At 32.8% G+C, this 18,556-nt stretch overlaps 4 protein-coding genes and 2 long non-coding RNA genes across 15 annotated transcripts; 2 read left to right on the forward strand and 4 right to left on the reverse strand.

Moving 5' to 3' along the window:
• Positions 1-40: 40 nt before the first annotated feature.
• LOC114873106 (monocarboxylate transporter 5) lies at positions 41-2,377 on the reverse strand. Its single transcript, XM_046287253.1, has 6 exons — positions 2,053-2,377; positions 1,860-1,998; positions 1,363-1,777; positions 765-1,285; positions 517-708; positions 41-410 (listed from the first exon to the last, which is right to left on the reverse strand). Exons 1-6 carry the CDS (start codon positions 2,170-2,172, stop codon positions 265-267), a joined length of 1,533 nt encoding a protein of 510 aa, XP_046143209.1. The 5' UTR covers positions 2,173-2,377; the 3' UTR covers positions 41-264.
• Positions 2,378-2,448: 71 nt separating this feature from the next.
• Positions 2,449-6,303, reverse strand: LOC123988172 (phospholipase A2 inhibitor). Of its 3 annotated transcripts, XM_046287254.1 has the most exons (8): positions 6,191-6,303; positions 5,891-6,102; positions 5,174-5,390; positions 4,229-4,376; positions 3,895-4,153; positions 3,471-3,784; positions 3,032-3,402; positions 2,449-2,963 (listed from the first exon to the last, which is right to left on the reverse strand). In XM_046287254.1, exons 5-8 carry the CDS (start codon positions 4,144-4,146, stop codon positions 2,722-2,724), a joined length of 1,179 nt encoding a protein of 392 aa, XP_046143210.1. In that variant the 5' UTR covers positions 4,147-4,153; positions 4,229-4,376; positions 5,174-5,390; positions 5,891-6,102; positions 6,191-6,303; the 3' UTR covers positions 2,449-2,721. The 3 variants fall into 3 exon arrangements, with proteins under 3 accessions (XP_046143210.1, XP_046143212.1, XP_046143211.1); XM_046287256.1 differs by lacking the exons at positions 5,891-6,102; positions 6,191-6,303 and adding an exon at positions 5,480-5,531; XM_046287255.1 differs by lacking the exons at positions 5,891-6,102; positions 6,191-6,303 and adding an exon at positions 5,461-5,513.
• LOC123988173 lies at positions 6,098-6,960 on the forward strand. The gene is made up of 2 exons (XR_006829719.1): positions 6,098-6,211; positions 6,301-6,960. It is a non-coding gene; the product is annotated as an uncharacterized LOC123988173 (long non-coding RNA).
• A 426-nt stretch (positions 6,961-7,386) lies between these two features.
• On the reverse strand, positions 7,387-15,331 carry LOC114873151 (CD9 antigen-like). The gene is made up of 4 exons (XM_029181165.2): positions 15,020-15,331; positions 11,167-11,478; positions 10,631-10,903; positions 7,387-10,485 (listed from the first exon to the last, which is right to left on the reverse strand). Exons 1-4 carry the CDS (start codon positions 15,083-15,085, stop codon positions 10,333-10,335), a joined length of 804 nt encoding a protein of 267 aa, XP_029036998.1. The 5' UTR covers positions 15,086-15,331; the 3' UTR covers positions 7,387-10,332.
• LOC114873152 lies at positions 11,459-14,908 on the forward strand. Of its 8 annotated transcripts, none has more exons than XR_006829716.1 (5): positions 11,459-11,551; positions 11,681-12,705; positions 13,288-13,750; positions 13,977-14,180; positions 14,262-14,908. It is a non-coding gene; the product is annotated as an uncharacterized LOC114873152 (long non-coding RNA). The 8 variants fall into 8 exon arrangements; XR_006829717.1 differs by having other exon boundaries at positions 13,288-13,374; positions 13,464-14,180; XR_006829718.1 differs by having other exon boundaries at positions 13,288-13,370; positions 13,435-14,180.
• A 1,695-nt stretch (positions 15,332-17,026) lies between the features above and the next one.
• Positions 17,027-18,231, reverse strand: LOC114873160 (39S ribosomal protein L21, mitochondrial). Its single transcript, XM_029181189.2, has 4 exons — positions 18,087-18,231; positions 17,778-17,906; positions 17,367-17,687; positions 17,027-17,297 (listed from the first exon to the last, which is right to left on the reverse strand). The coding sequence occupies exons 1-4, from the start codon at positions 18,184-18,186 to the stop codon at positions 17,197-17,199; spliced, it is 651 nt and encodes a 216-aa protein (XP_029037022.1). The 5' UTR covers positions 18,187-18,231; the 3' UTR covers positions 17,027-17,196.
• Positions 18,232-18,556: the final 325 nt, after the last annotated feature.

Raw genomic sequence — 18,556 nt, forward strand, 5'->3', positions numbered from 1 at the left:
AAGAGTATGGAAAAATTAAAACGAGAATCTATAAAAATCATTCGAGATACTACTGTGAAATATTTATTCCTTTTATATTAGACAATATTCGTCGCCTATTTTTTAATTTCTATAAAATGTCTATTTTTACGATTTTATATACCTATATATGTACTATTTTTATTTTTAGATAACAGATTATTGTGATTAATATAAACGTCTGTACATATCGTTAAGATAAAATATAAGGTACAATTATTATTCTTAAATGTAAAATTGTTTTTATCATGTCTCGTCTCTACTTGTTCTGCTCATCGTGTTAAGTGATCTGTACTGTGTTTCTTTAATTAAGTTCAGCACAGGTGAGGAGATCCAATAAAGTGCACCGAGAAATTGTAAGAGCGCTGTAACACTCAAAGAGATAGTTATGTCTGTAATCAGAAATACATGTGTCGTGGGTTATTCATTTGACCGTGCTTTTTTGCCTTGATCGTTTGAACTCTTCTTTTTACAAACTAAAATTGTCACATGACTTACTGTGTATGAAACAAAAGATCAGTATACATAAACCCACGATGGTTGATAATCCTCTATGAGCAGAATGCATTGTTTCAACACCAAGAACATCGTACAAAGCTATATCTTGGCAACTTAACAAACTACCAATACTAATACCACCTAAAAGGGCACAAATCAGCATCCACGAGTAACTATTCGCATACATTATACCTAAAAAGGAAGAAATTATTATTTTATATACAAAGATATTGAAAGAAATGACTTACCTATTAAACTAGTACCACAAACCCAAGATGCTGTGCCAAAATACAATCTTCTATTCTGACTGCTGGCTTTTAATATTTTATAACTGATCAGATTTGGTAGAAAAGTAGCAAAGCTTGCTGTAATAAATAACGGCATCCAAATGTAAGGATCATCTACGATTCTACTACTGAGTAGAGGAAATAGAATCCAAAAATAGAGAGTAGACGCTTTCATTCCGATCCAGCCAACGATTGCAGCCCACAATCTGAAGTTCTTTAGAGCACGAAGCTGATACTTCCAATTGCTCTTTGAGTGACTAACTGGATTAACAAATAAATCTACATCTTCATCCAGATCTTCGTAAGCATACATGTTACTTCCTTCATTTAATAATCCTCCACCGTGTTGTATTCTTTCATTGGGTTGACCATACTCTGAATTTTCTATCTCATCTTGACTATTTAATTGCTGTTCGCTTTTAGAAACATCTGAAGAGATTCTTATGGGAAGTTCGGTGTCTTCTTCGGTTGAAAGGAGAAGACTATGAATTGATTTTATAATATCATTAATCTATCCTTAAACTATTGTTTTCTCCTATAAGATATCTGTGAAATGAACCTGTAAGGAGTTTGTTGCTGAGTAGGCAGCCTAAAAGTTAATGTCCCAAGAAGAGCAGGCAGTAGTATAAGGGTCATTAATTGGAGACCAGTTTTCAGCCTGGCTTTGTATAACAGTAAATATGTGATGCTTGGAACGAGTACAAGACCAAATGAAGTTGCAATATTTCTCACTGTTAGCGCTAAAAGAAGCTTCTTCCGAAAATATTTTCGCAGAACGTAATCGCTCAGTAAGACGACAAAACTAGCGCCTATTCCCATTACTGCACCTGCACTGCCACTGGTCAAATATGCACCGACTCCACCTGTTGCAAGGTATGCCGATGCTATGGTTCCAACTGCTAATAAAGTCACTCCTATTACTCCTACCAAGCGAGGAATTGATGACATACTCACAATCATTTTTGCCCAAGGATCTGAAATAAAGAAAGATTCCTTTTTTTATTTTCTTAAGATTAAGTAAAATGGTTTAACTGATATTTCAAAATTTCAATGTACCTGATAAATTCCAGAAAGCATTAAACAGTATTGGTGTCAACATAATTTTCTCACTTAATATATCAGAGTTATTAGTATTGTTTTCATGTATGTAAGCCAGTACTATTCCATACATTGCAAAAATACTTGGAACTGTCATCTAAGGAAGATAATAACATAATGACAATTTCATGTATGTTTTCAGATTTCATACCTGGACCAAAAATACTCCAGACAGAACAATCCATGAGTAGCCACCGTCAGGTACTGTGGGCCCTAATTCTGGAAATGATGTGACAATTTCGTCGAGATGAAGCCGCCTGGTTAACGACATTTTTTCTTACTTTTAATGTCAAATTACTAATACGCTTAATTGTATAAGAATAATCTGCTGCACATTGTAGGCGTTTAAACAGCTTGAATCATTATCTAATCTCTATCAAAAAGTCAATGGTCTGATAGCCAATGATAAAGAATGAAACTTTTAAAAATACTTTGCGTGTAAGACTTTTAGTGGCTAAGAAATTCTGAATGACAATAATTGTTCTATTGTTAGTGAAAATATGTTTTAATTAGCACACGCAGCGATTGGAAAGAAAATTGATAAATGTAGATACAAAATATATAACATTTATTTATCATTAGACGTATTATCAAAATTACATACGCTCTATCTTTAATCACTAATTTAACAAATTTAACTTGTTAATGTTACAGCTAAACAGTATGAAAACTATTACTTATTTTTTAATTTTCGAGTAATTATTAATTTTTTTGATTTCAGACTATTAATAATATTAAAAACAAACAAAATTATTTAAATACTAAAAGAATGGAACTTTTTTAACAGTTTAAGAACAGTCAACTATTTAAATGAAACTGATTATAACTCTTCGCGATTATCACCAGTCGCTATTGAAGTGTACCGCACCCTTTTGTTCACAGAATCCAATATAGGCTCGATTTTTTTCTGTAGTTTTGCACGTTGCAGGTATATTAAAGCGCATACAAGGCCTATCAACACTAATGAAAGAAAGAATAGTAAGGCGGTTGCGCTGCGAGAAGCTGATGAGAACAATTTTGGCGTGCAATTTTTTGTCTCGTGAAGTTCATGATGTATATCACCTGCAATAATAACGAAGATATTTGTATAATTAATATTTCACAGAACAAGTAAAATAGAAGATTAATACCTTTATAACACTTCAAATTGTTTTTATTGCGAACAAATACTTTAGTCTTCTTCATCCATTTAATAAATGGATTGAGTTTACAGGAACACTCTAACGGATTTCCGGTAAAGTCCACCACTATCTGTTGATTGTGCTTAACGATCGTGTCCATCGCGTGCAAATCACGTTCAAGAATTCTCTTAAATTTATTTCGTTGGAGATCCAAGAATCGAAGATTGCGGAGACATGAAATGTTAAAGTGCAGAGCAGTCAGTGCATTGTCACCTAAATAGAGATCCAAAAGATTTGGTAGATCACAGAAAACGTTGGAATCATGAAACTCTGATATTTCATTTTGCTCCAAATGTAATTTTATCAGTTGTGTTAAATTACTGCAACGAAAAGGTATGTTTAATATCATTTAAAGAATATAAGTTGTGTTGAATTATTAATGTAATACCTATTCACAAAAATATTATGTAACATAGCTGCAAGATTTGGTGGATCATCCTCAAAAGCATCAGTTAAGTGGAGTTCCAAAAGGGATACAAAATTGGAGAACACTCTGGGATGATTTTTTGCAGGGTCCAAGGATAATTCATTAAAATCTAGAATCAGTCGTTCCACCCGTTGAACGTGGTGATACGCTTTTCCTCGAATTTCACGAATTTTGTTCCTGGACATATCGATTACTCTTAGATCAGGTAAACTATCCAGGGTGCCAAATACGTTCCATGGAAGTTCTTCAAGATAGTTTCCGGTAAAAATTAGCACCTGGAAGTAACGCGAGTCTGTTAAATTCTTTGTAAAACTTAATATTAAATTTATTGATACGTGGCATTTCATTTAGGAAGAGAATGAGTTCTTTTAAACAACGAGTTTACTTGTGTTTCATTCGGTAAGTGTGCCAGTGGTTCAGTGTTAAGAAACTTCGAATTAGTGCAGTTAACAACGTATTGATGATGGTGCTCGTAACATGTTCTCATACAGTAACAACGATTTTTAAAAAACGGTCCACATTCCAATCTGGCGCTCTCCAACGTTTCCAACGTGTGCCAGTTAGGATCGTCGCAATCATTAGACACGTCGGCGGTAGACGCACATATTAAAAGAAATATTACATAAAATTTCGTCATTGTCAATCTAAAATGGGAAATGATTTTTTTAGTATTAACAATATTGTGTTTTTTATCAATTTTTGTAAAACATGGAACTTACGTGTATGATCATCTGCCAAAGCAAGACGAGTCTGAAAATATCAGGCTATAGACATTATATTCTCCTTAATCCTCATTGGAAAATTGTCCTTTCAAGATTCGAAATTATTCGTAGCCTTTTATCAGTTATATTCAATGTTCTTCCATATCTACAAAAAGGATTTAAATGTTTTGAATTCTGCACAAAACGTATTTTAAATTTAGATCAAGGCTTCCGATTGGTTGGAACATTTGAATGGTATTAATATGGCGTTTTGTTCGACCAGTGAAATTAACCTTTCACGAGCAAGCGTATAAAGATGAAGTTTTGAACAAACTTAAACAAATTTGATACAAAAACTTTCAAAATATCATTCAAAAAGATATTGGTGCTATCATTGAAGGTTAGTATTTTTTTTTTAATTCAAATTTCATGTAATAATAAAAAAGTTGTATGTGAACTATGCTTCTTGATTTTGGTTAGACTTCTTTGTTTTCAATTACCAACTATTTTATAAATCAGAATTAGTATTATTATGAAGGTAAAATTTTTAATGTTACTTTTGAAAGATTGATTTATAGTATGTCGCATCGATGTTAGAACCAAAGTAGGTCGACGAGTCATACTCGGAAAACATCAAACTTGCTCACCCACGCAACAGGTGATATCAAGTACAAAATATTATTACATAGAGAAAATCTCTTCAACTTCGACAGAAACCTTCTGTTTCTGAATAGTAGATTATTATCAAACAATATTAATTGTAACAAAGAAAATACATATTTATTACAGATAATCGCATACTAATTACACATCCAGGCTCAGGTATGATGTCATTCTTGACCATAAATTCTATCATTACATTGTGTTACGTTTCTGTGCAAATAGAAGAATTAATGATGTTACTCAGGGACAGCGGTGACGTTCGAAGTATAAACAATTATTTACACAATCGCGAGTACTCACCACCCGAAGCAACGATTCTGATTCATTCAGATTTACTGACAAACTCGTGTAAGAATCTCTCTTATTTTCATTTCTTATTCGTTTCACTTTAATACGTGTAAGTATTTTAGCGATTCCCGTTAAATAACATTGAAAATATCAGTATTTTAGTAGCAAGCCCACTTGAATTTCACTAACGCAGCAGTCACAGAGTTTGCTGATCTAAGTTAGAGACAACCTGTTGAAGAAAGACGGTAATGAATCACGAAATATTTGAAATATCAGGGCAAGCTGGAAAAGAGGACTACTCTCAGCAACACGACGGACAGTATTACACTTGGAGGCGCTCTGGACGTAGCAGCCGCACCTGTACTCCCTCCTTCCAACCCTTCCTACACTCTACACCTTTTCTCACTTTCTCCTTGTTACCCGTTGTCCCTCCTTTTTCCTCGGTCCGCCAGTGCTTTTCTCAGGTTCCTTTTTACTTTCTTTTTTTCTCTTCAGCGTGCATTCTTTTTTTAGAGCTTCGAGAGAAGAATCCATCGGGGACACACGAGGTTTCGCCCTAATATAGGACATCAGAAATGCAGCTTCAAGTTATTTTGATGAAATATTCAGTTACAGGAACGTGTGTGTGTTAACCGAATACCTAAAACCTTGAACCTTGTCCTTATTTTATACATCAATGCAAGTATATGTCAATTCCTATCTTTTTGTTATCTCCTTTTTTACACCTACTTGTGTTCTTGTCGTTCCAATTAAACGGTGTTTTTCTTTCTTGTATCTACACAGCTTCGATGAATCTGCTAGCTGACTAGTATCTTTTACCTTGCATGTGTGCACGTGTTTCTCGAGACGTTCCAGTTCAAGGCGATTAAAATTTGAACGTGTGATGCAAGCCACGACGCTCAAAGTAACTCCTTTAAAATACTCCTTCGCAGCATGATTTACTTAAATTTGATATAAAGAAAAGGAAATTTTATTACTGATCACTTACAATCAGTAACGATAAAAGAATCATATTAATCAAATGTTTACCTGCTTTGGAATGTAGACATGGTATAAATATTATTAAACAGTTTGTAGAAGTTTCTACGAGGAAATTGTCCTATTTACAATTCGTTTTTTTCTTTCTTTCCTTTTTACAGAACCTTCGACACGGCCGACTAACTAAACTGTACGATGTATACTGAACAGAAAGTATGTAAATGTTTGTCTACAATTTCAACGTGGATGTAGGTAATTCTTAAAGATACGAGAACCCAAAGTGAAATGATTATGGCATAGTAATATCATTGAAAAAAAATTAATTTTAAATGAACAGAAGTGGTAAAGATGAAGGAATACCTCTAACAAGTATTAATATTCACGAAGCTATAATTTCCGAGACTTCGCAAAGTGTCCTTTGATTATATATTTCCTCTTTCTAATGCTTCATCAAGGATGCAACATATTTCCATTAAAATATCGCTACAACATTGGTATCATTTAAAACATAGGTTTCGCTACAAAAAAAAGAGTTTTTAATCACGGTGATTAAAATAAAATTTGGAAATAAATTCTGAGACGCACAGCGCTTATATATACCGTTTATCTTTTGAATACATTACTCACTGGCGTTAGATTATGTTTGCGTTTAACAGAATGATAAGCAACAGAGAATTACTTTGTACTCGGATATAATCCACCGCCTTAACTTAAACAATTGATCAAAAGACGTTGTTAATCATAATCATTCATTCAATAATTGTTTTGAACGGTACTTGGTACTTTTTTCTGTGTATTACAAGTATAAACGTTCTGAAAATAATACGTATATACATTAAAAAATATAATATTCAAGTTGTGTGGTGAACGCATAAGCAAATACCATGAATTCAAATGAATCCTGCTACTGTATTACAGCTACGCGGCATGAAATATTAAATCGCGTATTTATATGCGTTAATCCATTTCCTTCTTCATTACCATTTCAATCTTGCATGACGATACTCGAATTAATTCTATCGTGCCATCTGTTGTTCAATTTTTAAATTATACCTTCAAATTCGTCTGCGATGACGTCACTAACAAAGTGACTTTTGGCGCCACCTGGACAATATTTGAAATCTATGAAGAAACCTTCATTTTATAATTTTTACTGTGTTCTTTGAGGTATGTTTAAAATTTTACAAATTAGATACTAAATACTTAATAAAATACTTTTAAAAAGGATGAAAGCAACTCAACAACAGTTCCATTAAGTGTATATTGAATTCTTTGAACATCTTTCATAACATTTACTTGCATATCATACATACATAAGTTTGCAAATGAACGCACACCTGAAAGTTGTGTATACATAGATTAAGATGTATCGTGTCTAGTTCCGTTTATTTATTCATAAAATATGGCAAAAAGTAAGACCATTTATGCTTGCATAAATATTTGGAAGTACGCGGGGCAAAGTTACCATCTTGCAGACGAATTATTTTCAAATACGACATTAAAGTGAAATGCATTTTTTGCATTTGAAAGAAACTATATAGCGTGTAGAAGCATTTTAAAAACGAATATACAATGAAATTATTGAGAATAAAAATATCTCGCTCAAAAATTAGTAAGAAAATATGTATATATTTTATGTAAGTGTATATAAATATATTAATATCAAAATTAAAAACATTGTACGACTGATGATATTTCATTCTTTTTGTAACATTAATATGCTTCATTGTAAATTTTGCAATATACTATCCATCTTTTCTTGCATATCTAACGCCTGTTTTTTTTTTTCCAGAGAGGAGTACACAAGTGTAATTTAAGATAATCAACGTACATACATAAAAAAGGAAAATGACGTTAGATGTGCAATGGTAACCACAATCATTAACTCTTCAAGGTTGTCCTCAAATCCATTCTCGCTAAATAAGATGCAATTAAATGTCACATTGCAGTGTGTAAAACGGTAAGAGTAACAAAGTTTGTAAAATATATTTTTATACTTGGACAACATAGTAATCTCCTTCGACCCTTTGGGAACGTGTTCGACTTTACAATATACGTTTTATTATTCTTTGAAGTTTTACGTTAATTATTTTTATAAAGATCACGTTCACACGAGGTTCAATACAGAAGCTTTACAAAACTACTTAACAGTCGGAAATGATAGAACCTGTAATTTTATAGCAATCGGATTACTTAAGTCGTTCGTGCAATATCTTTCTGTTTATATCCGAATAAATGCTTCTATTTTTTATTAATTTTTTACACACATAACATCGGATATATATTAAATGTATAAAAATAAGAAACAGTAAATTAATATTACAGCAAAGCGAGAAATTAACACATTGTTTTTCATTGATGATTTATGTTAATAAGCTTTTCCTGTGATACCAAGTTTGTTAATCTATTTATATAATGTTAAGCAACGTGTTAATTCTAATAGAATATAAATTTGATAAATTAGGAATTCAATCTTTACAGACTAGACACTATGATGTTGATTTGAAACATATACATAAGAAACAAAAGAATTTAAATACTTTCGCGATTATTTTTGTACCATATTCATCAGCAGAATAATTATACGAAAAAATTGTTTTTTTTTTTTTTTTTAATTTTAATCTATACTAAATCATTTGACGATGAACATTAGTTGAACAGTTAATAAATGTCTGATCTATTCACTATTATTATATATTGTAATCTATATTAAACATTCATCGTCAAATATATCGATCACTTTTTCAAGACATAACTATTCCAAAAGCAGCTTTTAATAGTAAAATACATTTTTTTACATTTGAATTGTTGAACAATTATTCATTTCTTCAAGGTACCATTTGTTCGATATATACACGCAGAAATTAATTGAACTCGAATGTTATTTTTTTATGAGAGGTACCTTGTTAGAAAAAATATTGAAAACAAAGAAATTTCTACAATAAGAAGTTTGTCTTATCAAATTAGTTGCTTCTGTTTAGCTATGTCCAAATTTTTCTTTTTTTTTTTTAAAGATAGCCACTTTCTTTTACTTTAAAGATAACATGGATAGACTATAATGCTACACGAAACAAAATCGCTTGGTAGCATTCTTAACATAATCTCATTTAGACGTCAATATTAATTATCAGATCAATCTTTTCAGATCATCTTGTATATTATAATATATATTATATATATTTATCTATATATACGTATGTTAAAACTGGTATATTGGCAACGACAGAACAGTTTTGGATATTATTTATCCAAAGCTTTGTACTCGTTAAAGCGACGCAAGAAAAAGAAGTCAAAAATTGTTATACGTTGGAAACACTTTGTGCATAAAATAGAATAAAAAAATGATCGTGTGGCAGTTTAGAGAGCAAAAAAGAAGATCAAATTGTATACAGTTCCTTGCATATACCAGTTGCAACAGAGAATTATCCACTCGATTCGAAATTTAATTAAATTCATTCCTCTTTTTCTCTCGCTTTCTCTCTCTCTCTCTCTCTCTCTCTCTCTCTCTCTCTCTCGTTCCTTCTTTAACACATTAACATTAGTTTGGTCTACTACTTTGGCCTAACAAAGAAAAAAAAAAAATGTAAATCATATAGGTACTCTGTAAAACGTTAAATGCTCGTTCGTGTAAGTCTTCAGCATAGAAAAAGATGAAAAGAGCATTTGGCAGTAAGAAACTGGAACCGAGTCTTTTTTACAATGTACCTTCCTCGATATGAAATTTTACAGATACTTAAAAAAGTATAAATATATGGGACAACGAATATTAAATCAGTATTAGTACTCTTTGAGATACTAATTGATAATGGATTTCCCTTATCCGTGTAAATTAATTGTCATGAACATATAAAATATACATATGGGTAAAAAAAATTCTGTCATTTGTGTCCCTGAGCAGAATAATAATACAATATCTAGAAATCTTGGACAACGTTACAGTATGCAATACTGATAAACTGTATATCAGAACCTTATCAATGAAAGAGATTCAATTTGAACACTTGAATAGAGCTATCTTTGTTGCAATCTCTTAAATAAGTTTTCTTTTTTTTTTCAGGCGAACTTTAGAGACAGACACGAGAAAAAACCTATATTCGGATTGGCACAGAGATCAAATACCAGTTAAAAAATTGTGACACAACGATATGTGGCATAAGGAAGGATTATACACCGATAGATAGAATTTATTCTATTCAAGCTTTGTATCTATCGGAGGAGCCAATCGCACAGCACAATACCAGGGAAAATATTAATCCAAGAAGTTCCAAGATACCTACACCGGCTGCTACACCGATGACGATGTTCTTTTGGCTCTTCAGTGCATCCATCAGTTTGTCTATACAACCCTGAAGAAAAAGAAAAAAAATATTTGTTCAATCTAGATGATACTTTCATGATAATTGGTAGATTAACACGTTCAACCAGACCATGATTCCATAGGTGAATCATGGTATTCTTTTCTATAGGACGTATGTAGATTCAATGATTTACCTCGCTATAAATTGCTGGATTAATGATACTGGCGACTTTAATATTGCGAGCTATTTTACAAACAGTGCTATCTTTCTCCTTGCAGCAAGATTCGGGCACCTTGTACATGTTATTCACATCGCCAGAAACAGTTAAGCTGACGGGAATCGATGGATCCTTGGTTGCATATTTACTACCCGTCCAATCAGCTGGACCAGTAGCTCCGCAACATCCGAGACCCGATTGAAATGCATCGACGGCCTCTGTTTGAGAGGCGTCCTCGCCATATTTATTCTGAAAAAGGTAGTACACAGGTGTAACTTGTTGAAGATTACAACATACTAAATTTCAAGGTTACTACGATGCGATGCGAACAAAAAGAATACCGAAGGTGTTAATGAGTAACTAATTCAGGATGATGAATGAAGTAATTATAGGCGTCCGGTTCAGAGACGAATAGACTAATTATAGATGGTTGACATAGAAAGACGACGTCTCTGGTTAATTAGAAATTCCCTTTAACGTCGCGAGTGTTTAGCTAGATTAATTGTCGATACCTTAACGGTATTTATCACGGAAGACTTGACCAGCTCCTCGAGGCTATCGCTATTCCTGTAAAGCCAAGCTCCAGCTGCGATTTGTGCAACGATAACCACCAGCAGGCAACTGAAGAAAACGACCAGCATACACTGGGATTCACGGAAGGCACCACAGCAGCCGAGAAATGCTACTATCAGCATCAGGATCCCAGCTGAGAGGAGGATATAGAGACCAGCGTTAAAGTTATGCTGTTCCTGAGTCAGGGACATCAGGAACGTTTGGTCTGTTAACATCCATACTGCTAGTACCACTCCTGCTAGACCCACAGCCTGAAAATTTAACGTTACTTTAACTTGTACAATTATACACTCAACATAGAGAGAATAAAGGAACGATTAGAAGGTATACACAAGTATTAGTATACAGCTCGGTATTGGTTTTTTCAGTGATACGTTAAGTATACAGTAGTTTTCTAAGAAACGATAGAGAGGTAGTACAGATAACGATAAGACTTTTTCCTCTGTATTTTAGGGTCAACCAGGGTCCTTTTTAGATAGGATACCGTTACTTGTATTGAAATGCTAGTCCCGTTCCAGCTAGAACGTACATAGTTTCTACATTCCTAGGTAAAAAATATCTGTAAGTAATGTTTATGGAATTTTATTTATTTATTTAGATTAAAATCTAGTTATGAATGGATCACTGTTGGTGTGAAGCAAATGTTGCCGATATAAACGATGCATTGTGCGGCGTGAATCGTCCTTTTCCTACTTTGTCGTAAAAATATACCTGACCTTTTTGGCCCTATTGAAACAGACAAAGCGTGGAACGAGTATGTTGGTTTATGGCTTATGCACCATTCACAATATGGATAAATAATGATGTATTCTTGTGAAACAGACGAACCAGGACAGGACGCGCCCCTTTTTCAACGGCCTGTCCACCAGATGTGTGCACATTCATGCAAACTGCACTTGGATTTTCCCATTCTCCTCTTTTCTATAGAAGCATTTCTTTTAAGAATAGGTACTCGCTCAAAAATAAATTCTTTTTAATTAAAAAAGTAGATAGTAGATGAAACGTTACTATAAAATAAAGCTTCAATTTTTCATTGTTTTTATACAACTTCTCTACATATAGAGAAGTTAATGATGGACTTTGAAAAATGTGTTAACGAAACTAGGCTAACTCCATCCCGGCCAAGTGCAGTATCTTTTTGTAAACTTGAAAACAACCCATTACTTATATGTTTCACCGTTGCAGTTGGACTGGTGTTTACACGAAGAACGATGGCTTCCAGGATTGAAGGTTCAGTGGGTTAAGCTAGCAGAACCACTCAATGTCTGAATCCCGATGGAGGCGTGCCTTTAAACAGAGGACTTCCTGTATTCTGAACGCGTCTCTCGTATAGTTCGACTTGTGAATGCTAATGTAAGAAGCAGATGCAAGAACTCGGGAAGATCGGTTGAGTCAACCAGATTCTTCTCTAATGCAAGTCAGACGTGGACTGTATTTAATGGCATGACTACTTTCGCATTTCTCTACGATTTAATAAGGTAAAAGTACCGTTTACATTTCAAACTGATCGGTGAATTCGAATATGACTTCGGTACTATATTTGCATATTACGCAAGTCATAACTAGTTTAAAACCATATTTTATATTTTAATTTAATTTTAATTTTTTGAATTATTCAACGTAGTTATGATAAAATAAAATCAGCTTATGATTTGATAAATTTTAATATAGCTTTTAAACACGGTGATATTTACTCGAATAAAGCAATACCCACGTTTATTAAAGATTAACAGTTTAAACGACTAAGATTAAAGTTATGAAACGAGAAATTAGACGCTTGTTAACATCTGTACATTTCGTATCGTGCAAGAGTGCACAGGCATGTTACTGTTACCGGTAATAGTCAGTATAAATACGCTCATCGTCAGTTTGATGTCAGATTCTGTTTCTGAACTATGATTTCACGTCTGAACGACGAAAATAAGCGGTTAGTTGAATCGATTCATCATTGATTTCTTCGAAAATACAATGACGAATTTTATATTTTTGTTATTTAAATCAATAACTATAAAATTTAAATTCTTGAATATTTTATTACATGTATATTTTCAATTCTTTAGCCGAAGAATGCGGTCTTATGGCTTTTCTCTGAAATTATCCGACGACACTCTTGTACCGTGCCAAATATGCCAAGTTCAACTCTGTTGGTATTTATTTTTAAAAATAACGCTACAATCTGTTGGAACGACCGTGTTTATTATATTCAGATAATGATCAACATCCATCGATTTTCCAGCAAGTTTGTTAACGATGCAATACGTAACATGGATACAGTTGCAAGGGATAGAAAACTGGGCCGCAGTGTAGGATGCAAAAGCTCGTAGGAAGAACATATTCGTTCTCTGACTGGAAATCTATAATTAAACGCACTTATTCGCTGTTGAACATTTCACAAACTAAACGTGCAGCTGACATAAGCACTATTGTTAATCCGTTAGTAAAATGGTAATGTATTTAAAATAATCCAGCTGCCGTAGTTTCAACGCAAAGACAGTGCCGGCCCTGAGATTTCTCGGGTCTAAGGTAAGCTCCGAAAAAGGGTCCCTTAAGTAGTTCAAATAAAATTGATAAAAAAATTAATATTGAAGCTTGTAGTCTGCCTAGGCCCAGGGCTGACCCTGCGCAAAGAACAATTCTGAGTTCATCCCCTCAGTTGCTAATTTTTACAAATGAATATCTTTGGCTAATGTTCGGTTAATGAAAAGAAAAGCTCGTGTTAAAATTATCATCGTGAATTATTGAAATTTAGGGCAGATAGCAATTAATGCGTGATATACGCACTACCCAGATGCAATCGATTCAGCCGCCCTCTCGGATTACTGCGCTTCGTACCGGAAGGCCATGGTGTTAATTAAGGAAAACATATTAACTATGGATATTTTTCCTAATCAAGCACTTGGATGAACGTTCATAGGAAAATCTTTTAACTAATCATTAAGCCTGAACAAAGTTGGTAAATATTATTTATTAAAATTGTAAGCGCTATTATTACATACTTATAAATTAAAACTCTGGTGTAAATTTTAATTTCTAGATAATCTCGCGTAGAGACAGAGATTTTCAAAGATAAGGAAAATGAATTTGAAAAAAAAATGCATACACCCAGATACAATCGATTCAGCTACGCTAGAATTACATGCACGCTAGATACTAAACAAAGTATCGAATTTAAAAAGAAAATCCCGAAACTTCGGGTCTTTGATCCTTATCACTTGATGTTTTATAAATCTGTTGAAAAATAAGTTTTGGACAAAAATGAAATGCATGAAACGTGAAAGATAATATAATAGTATAATTTATAGCATTTTTAAGTAAATTGGGTGTCGCTAGGGAAATGCAATTACAGAGTACATATATCGAGCGAGATTGATGCTGATACTAAAATTGTTTATTTCCTTTCGTTATCAGCCCCCTTTTCCTGAAGTGTCTTTTCGATTTAATGTATTATCATTTATTTTTATAATGCTATGTATTTTTACGTGCAGCATTAGTCAAATATTTGTATAATACTCAGTCAAATATATTATATGTATACGTATTTCTGCTGATGTACGCTATACATGTATCGTATAAATAGTGCTCGAGTTTATTGAACCAAATTATGCTTATTTATTGCACAATTCGTATACATACTTAATATCGCATTTCCATTGTGAATAAAAATATCCTTTAATAATTAAACGAAGAGTAATAATATTATTGATTAATGGAACTTGGATAAATGTAACGTCGATTGTATTTCGTTATTTGTTCATTTAATTATCTAGAATACTAAGAGAAGTATAAACTTACCCAAAATAGTAGGTTCACGCAAATTAATGCATATTTAGCGAATCCATAACATTCTGAAAGCACCATCTTTCGAATTTGTATATGACACAAAACACTTAGGGTACTACTTAGTAGCTTTATCGAAAGCACACGATTAGTTGAACGGGAATCGTTTACATTCGTTTGGACGCTAATACATGGACGAGCAGGATTTCTTTGATTGTTATATTATTAATTAATTGCGTAGTCGCATATTATCACGACAAAAACACCGACCCACTCCATGCAACGGTTTAGAAGCAACTGCCATGGGCTACCAACTATCGGCGTTACTTTTATCGCAAGTGCAAGGTATAAAGAACAAACTGGTACTCTCACTCTTAAACCAGTGAGTAGAGATCCTACAAGACTGGACATACTGTTGTTTTCAAGGGGTCCTTCAATTTCTGCCTCGAGTACGACTGCCATCTGCTCTATCCTAACGTAAAAATGTGAAACACTTCGTACTGCAACAGTTTAACGCACGTTGACGGTAACAGCAAATTGGTGCAAAAATAATTATAAAAATAAATGGTATTTGAATAGACACAATTTAACTCCCTCTGACTCTATCTTTTAATAATCAATCAACATTAATACAAGATTAAAAGATTATTAAAATAATTGTTTGACATACATGCATTTTAAAAAAACCGCCATAAATTTTTTAGCTCGACCGTGGCGCCATCTATACGAAAACGATGGAAACTATTCGACGAGTAGTTTCCACCGTTTTCGTATAGATGGCGCTACGGTCGAACTTAAAAATGTATGGCGGGCCTTTTAAAATGGTATTTGAATAGACACAATTTAACTCCCTCTGACTCTATTTTTTAATAATCAATCAACATTAATATAAGATTAAAAGATTATTAAAATAATTGTTTGACATACATGCATTTTAAAAAGACCGCTATAAATTTTTTAACTCGACCGTGGCGCCATCTATACGAAAACGGCGGAAACTATTCGACGAGTAGTTTCCACCGTTTTCGTATAGATGGCGCTACGGTCGAACTTAAAAAATGTATGGCGGGCCTTTTAAAATGGTATTTGAATAGACACAATTTAACTCCCTCTGACTCTATTTTTTAATAATCAATCAACATTAATATAAGATTAAAAGATTATTAAAATAATTGTTTGACATACATGCATTTTAAAAAGACCGCTATAAATTTTTTAGCTCGACCGTGGCGCCATCTATACGAAAACGGCGGAAACTATTCGACAAGTAGTTTCCACCGTTTTCGTATAGATGGCGCTACGGTCGAACTTAAAAAATGTATGGCGGGCCTTTTAAAATGGTATTTGAATAGACACAATTTAACTCCCTCTGTCTCTATTTTTTAATAATCAATCAACATTAATATAAGATTAAAAGATTATTAAAATAATTGTTTGACATACATGCATTTTAAAAAGACCGCTATAAATTTTTTAGCTCGACCGTGGCGCCACCTATACGAAAACGGCGGAAACTATTCGACAAGTAGTTTCCACCGTTTTCGTATAGATGGCGCTACGGTCGAACTTAAAAAATGTATGGCGGGCCTTTTAAAATGGTATTTGAATAGACACAATTTAACTCCCTCTGTCTCTATTTTTTAATAATCAATCAACATTAATATAAGATTAAAAGATTATTAAAATAATTGTTTGACATACATGCATTTTAAAAAGACCGCCATAAATTTTTTAGCTCGACCGTGGCGCCACCTATACGAAAACGGTGGAAACTATTCGACGAGTAGTTTCCACCGTTTTCGTATAGATGGCGCTACGGTCGAACTTAAAAATGTATGGCGGGCCTTTTAAAATGTATTTATGTCAAACAAATGTTTTAATAATCTTTTAATCTTGTGCTAATGTTGATTGATTTTTAAAAACTATAATCTCTATTTTTTTTACTTTCCTCACCGTTTTACTTCCAAACCTGTCTATGTTTTTTATTGTTATTGTAATTTAATGGTATAAAGTAACAGCTGATCAGTTTCAAGTTTCATTTAATTACAGTAACGAGTGTGTCTATACAATTAGTAACAAAGTATATTTTTACTTAATATTCGAAGGTACAACAAATAAAATTGTTTAAATGAATTGGTAATTTATTGAAAAGATATTGAATAAGTAGTACTTTACATTACTCTATTTATCATTTAATATATTCTGTCTAAGCCTTCAATTTCTTTCTTTTTGTCAATATCTCCATTTATAGTTATCGAATTTATTCTTAACATTGTTCTGTGTATTCTGTAAACTGTAAAAAGAAAAAATGTTAAACAAAAACATTTTAGTTATGTTATCTCGTAATGTAATCGGTACCTACAGTTTATTCTACGATATTGTTTTCGTTTTTTAAATCTGAAACGGGTAATTGTGTGAGATAAAGTTTTCTGAATTACGGTCGCATCGACCGATACTAATTCCCTATTAAGAATAGGCCTTCCGATAAGTGTGAAGTCTTTGCCGCCGACAAGCATTACTTTTTCTAATGTTAATTTATCTCCTGGTTGTGGTGCCCACTGACCACTAATAGCTATAATATCGCTTTCTGTGATTTTAAATTGTAATCCACATAAATGCACAACCGCGAATAAGCGGCCAGTTGCTTTAGTACATATCTGTTTGTTAATTTCATTTATTACAGCTAGAAATAAATATATCAAATTAAAATAAAATTCAAACGAAAGTTAATTGATAATATGTTTAAAAATGTATATCTGTTTCAGATAATGACCAGATGCTTCTTCTTCTTTTTCCTCATCATGTTCAGGAATTTCTTCTTGATAGCTAGGTGGTTCTGGAAACCAAGGTAACCTGTATCTAGTACGGTAATCTGCTACTCTGATTTCCCATAACTTTGGTGCTGCAAAATATAATTTCTTTCTTAGGCATTTTATATGAAACTAAACGGTATAATATTTTGAAATCTTAATCTTTTTCCAGTTTATCTAATACGCTAATAAAATAAGGTGATATAACCTAAAACTGTATTTAAATGAAAGGACACAATTTCATCATTTTATAAAGTAAAAGTTGAATAAACCTGAATAGTATTGTTTATACGTTGGAGCTGGAAGAATCCTTCGAATACAGGTATTTGTAGCAAAATTAAATAGTCTTGTAAAACCAGTCAGTGTCGCCATGATTTACAAAGTGAGGATTTTAAAAATGATGGCGATTTCAAAACATGAAAAATTAGTATAAGATAATGACTAAAAAATACTGGCTAGATACTTACGAAACCTATACCTGAAAGTTGTTACGGGTATGTAGATTAAGAATCATTCATACAAGTTCATAAATTGTTTGTCAAAAAGAAGTTATTAATGATTTTTTCGTATTTCGTTAGTTCCACCTTTTCGTCGCTAGATGATGTTACCAGTTATAGTCATTATCCCTTGTTATAAACTTATAAATAAAACGATGATCATTATGTTAACAATCAATAATGTTAAACGCGATTCATTATAATAACGTAATTATTCGATATAATTTTCAATAATAATGATTTTA

Source organism: Osmia bicornis, chromosome 9 (assembly GCF_907164935.1).
Source record: "Osmia bicornis bicornis chromosome 9, iOsmBic2.1, whole genome shotgun sequence".
In the NCBI taxonomy this organism is placed as follows: domain Eukaryota; kingdom Metazoa; phylum Arthropoda; class Insecta; order Hymenoptera; family Megachilidae; genus Osmia; species Osmia bicornis.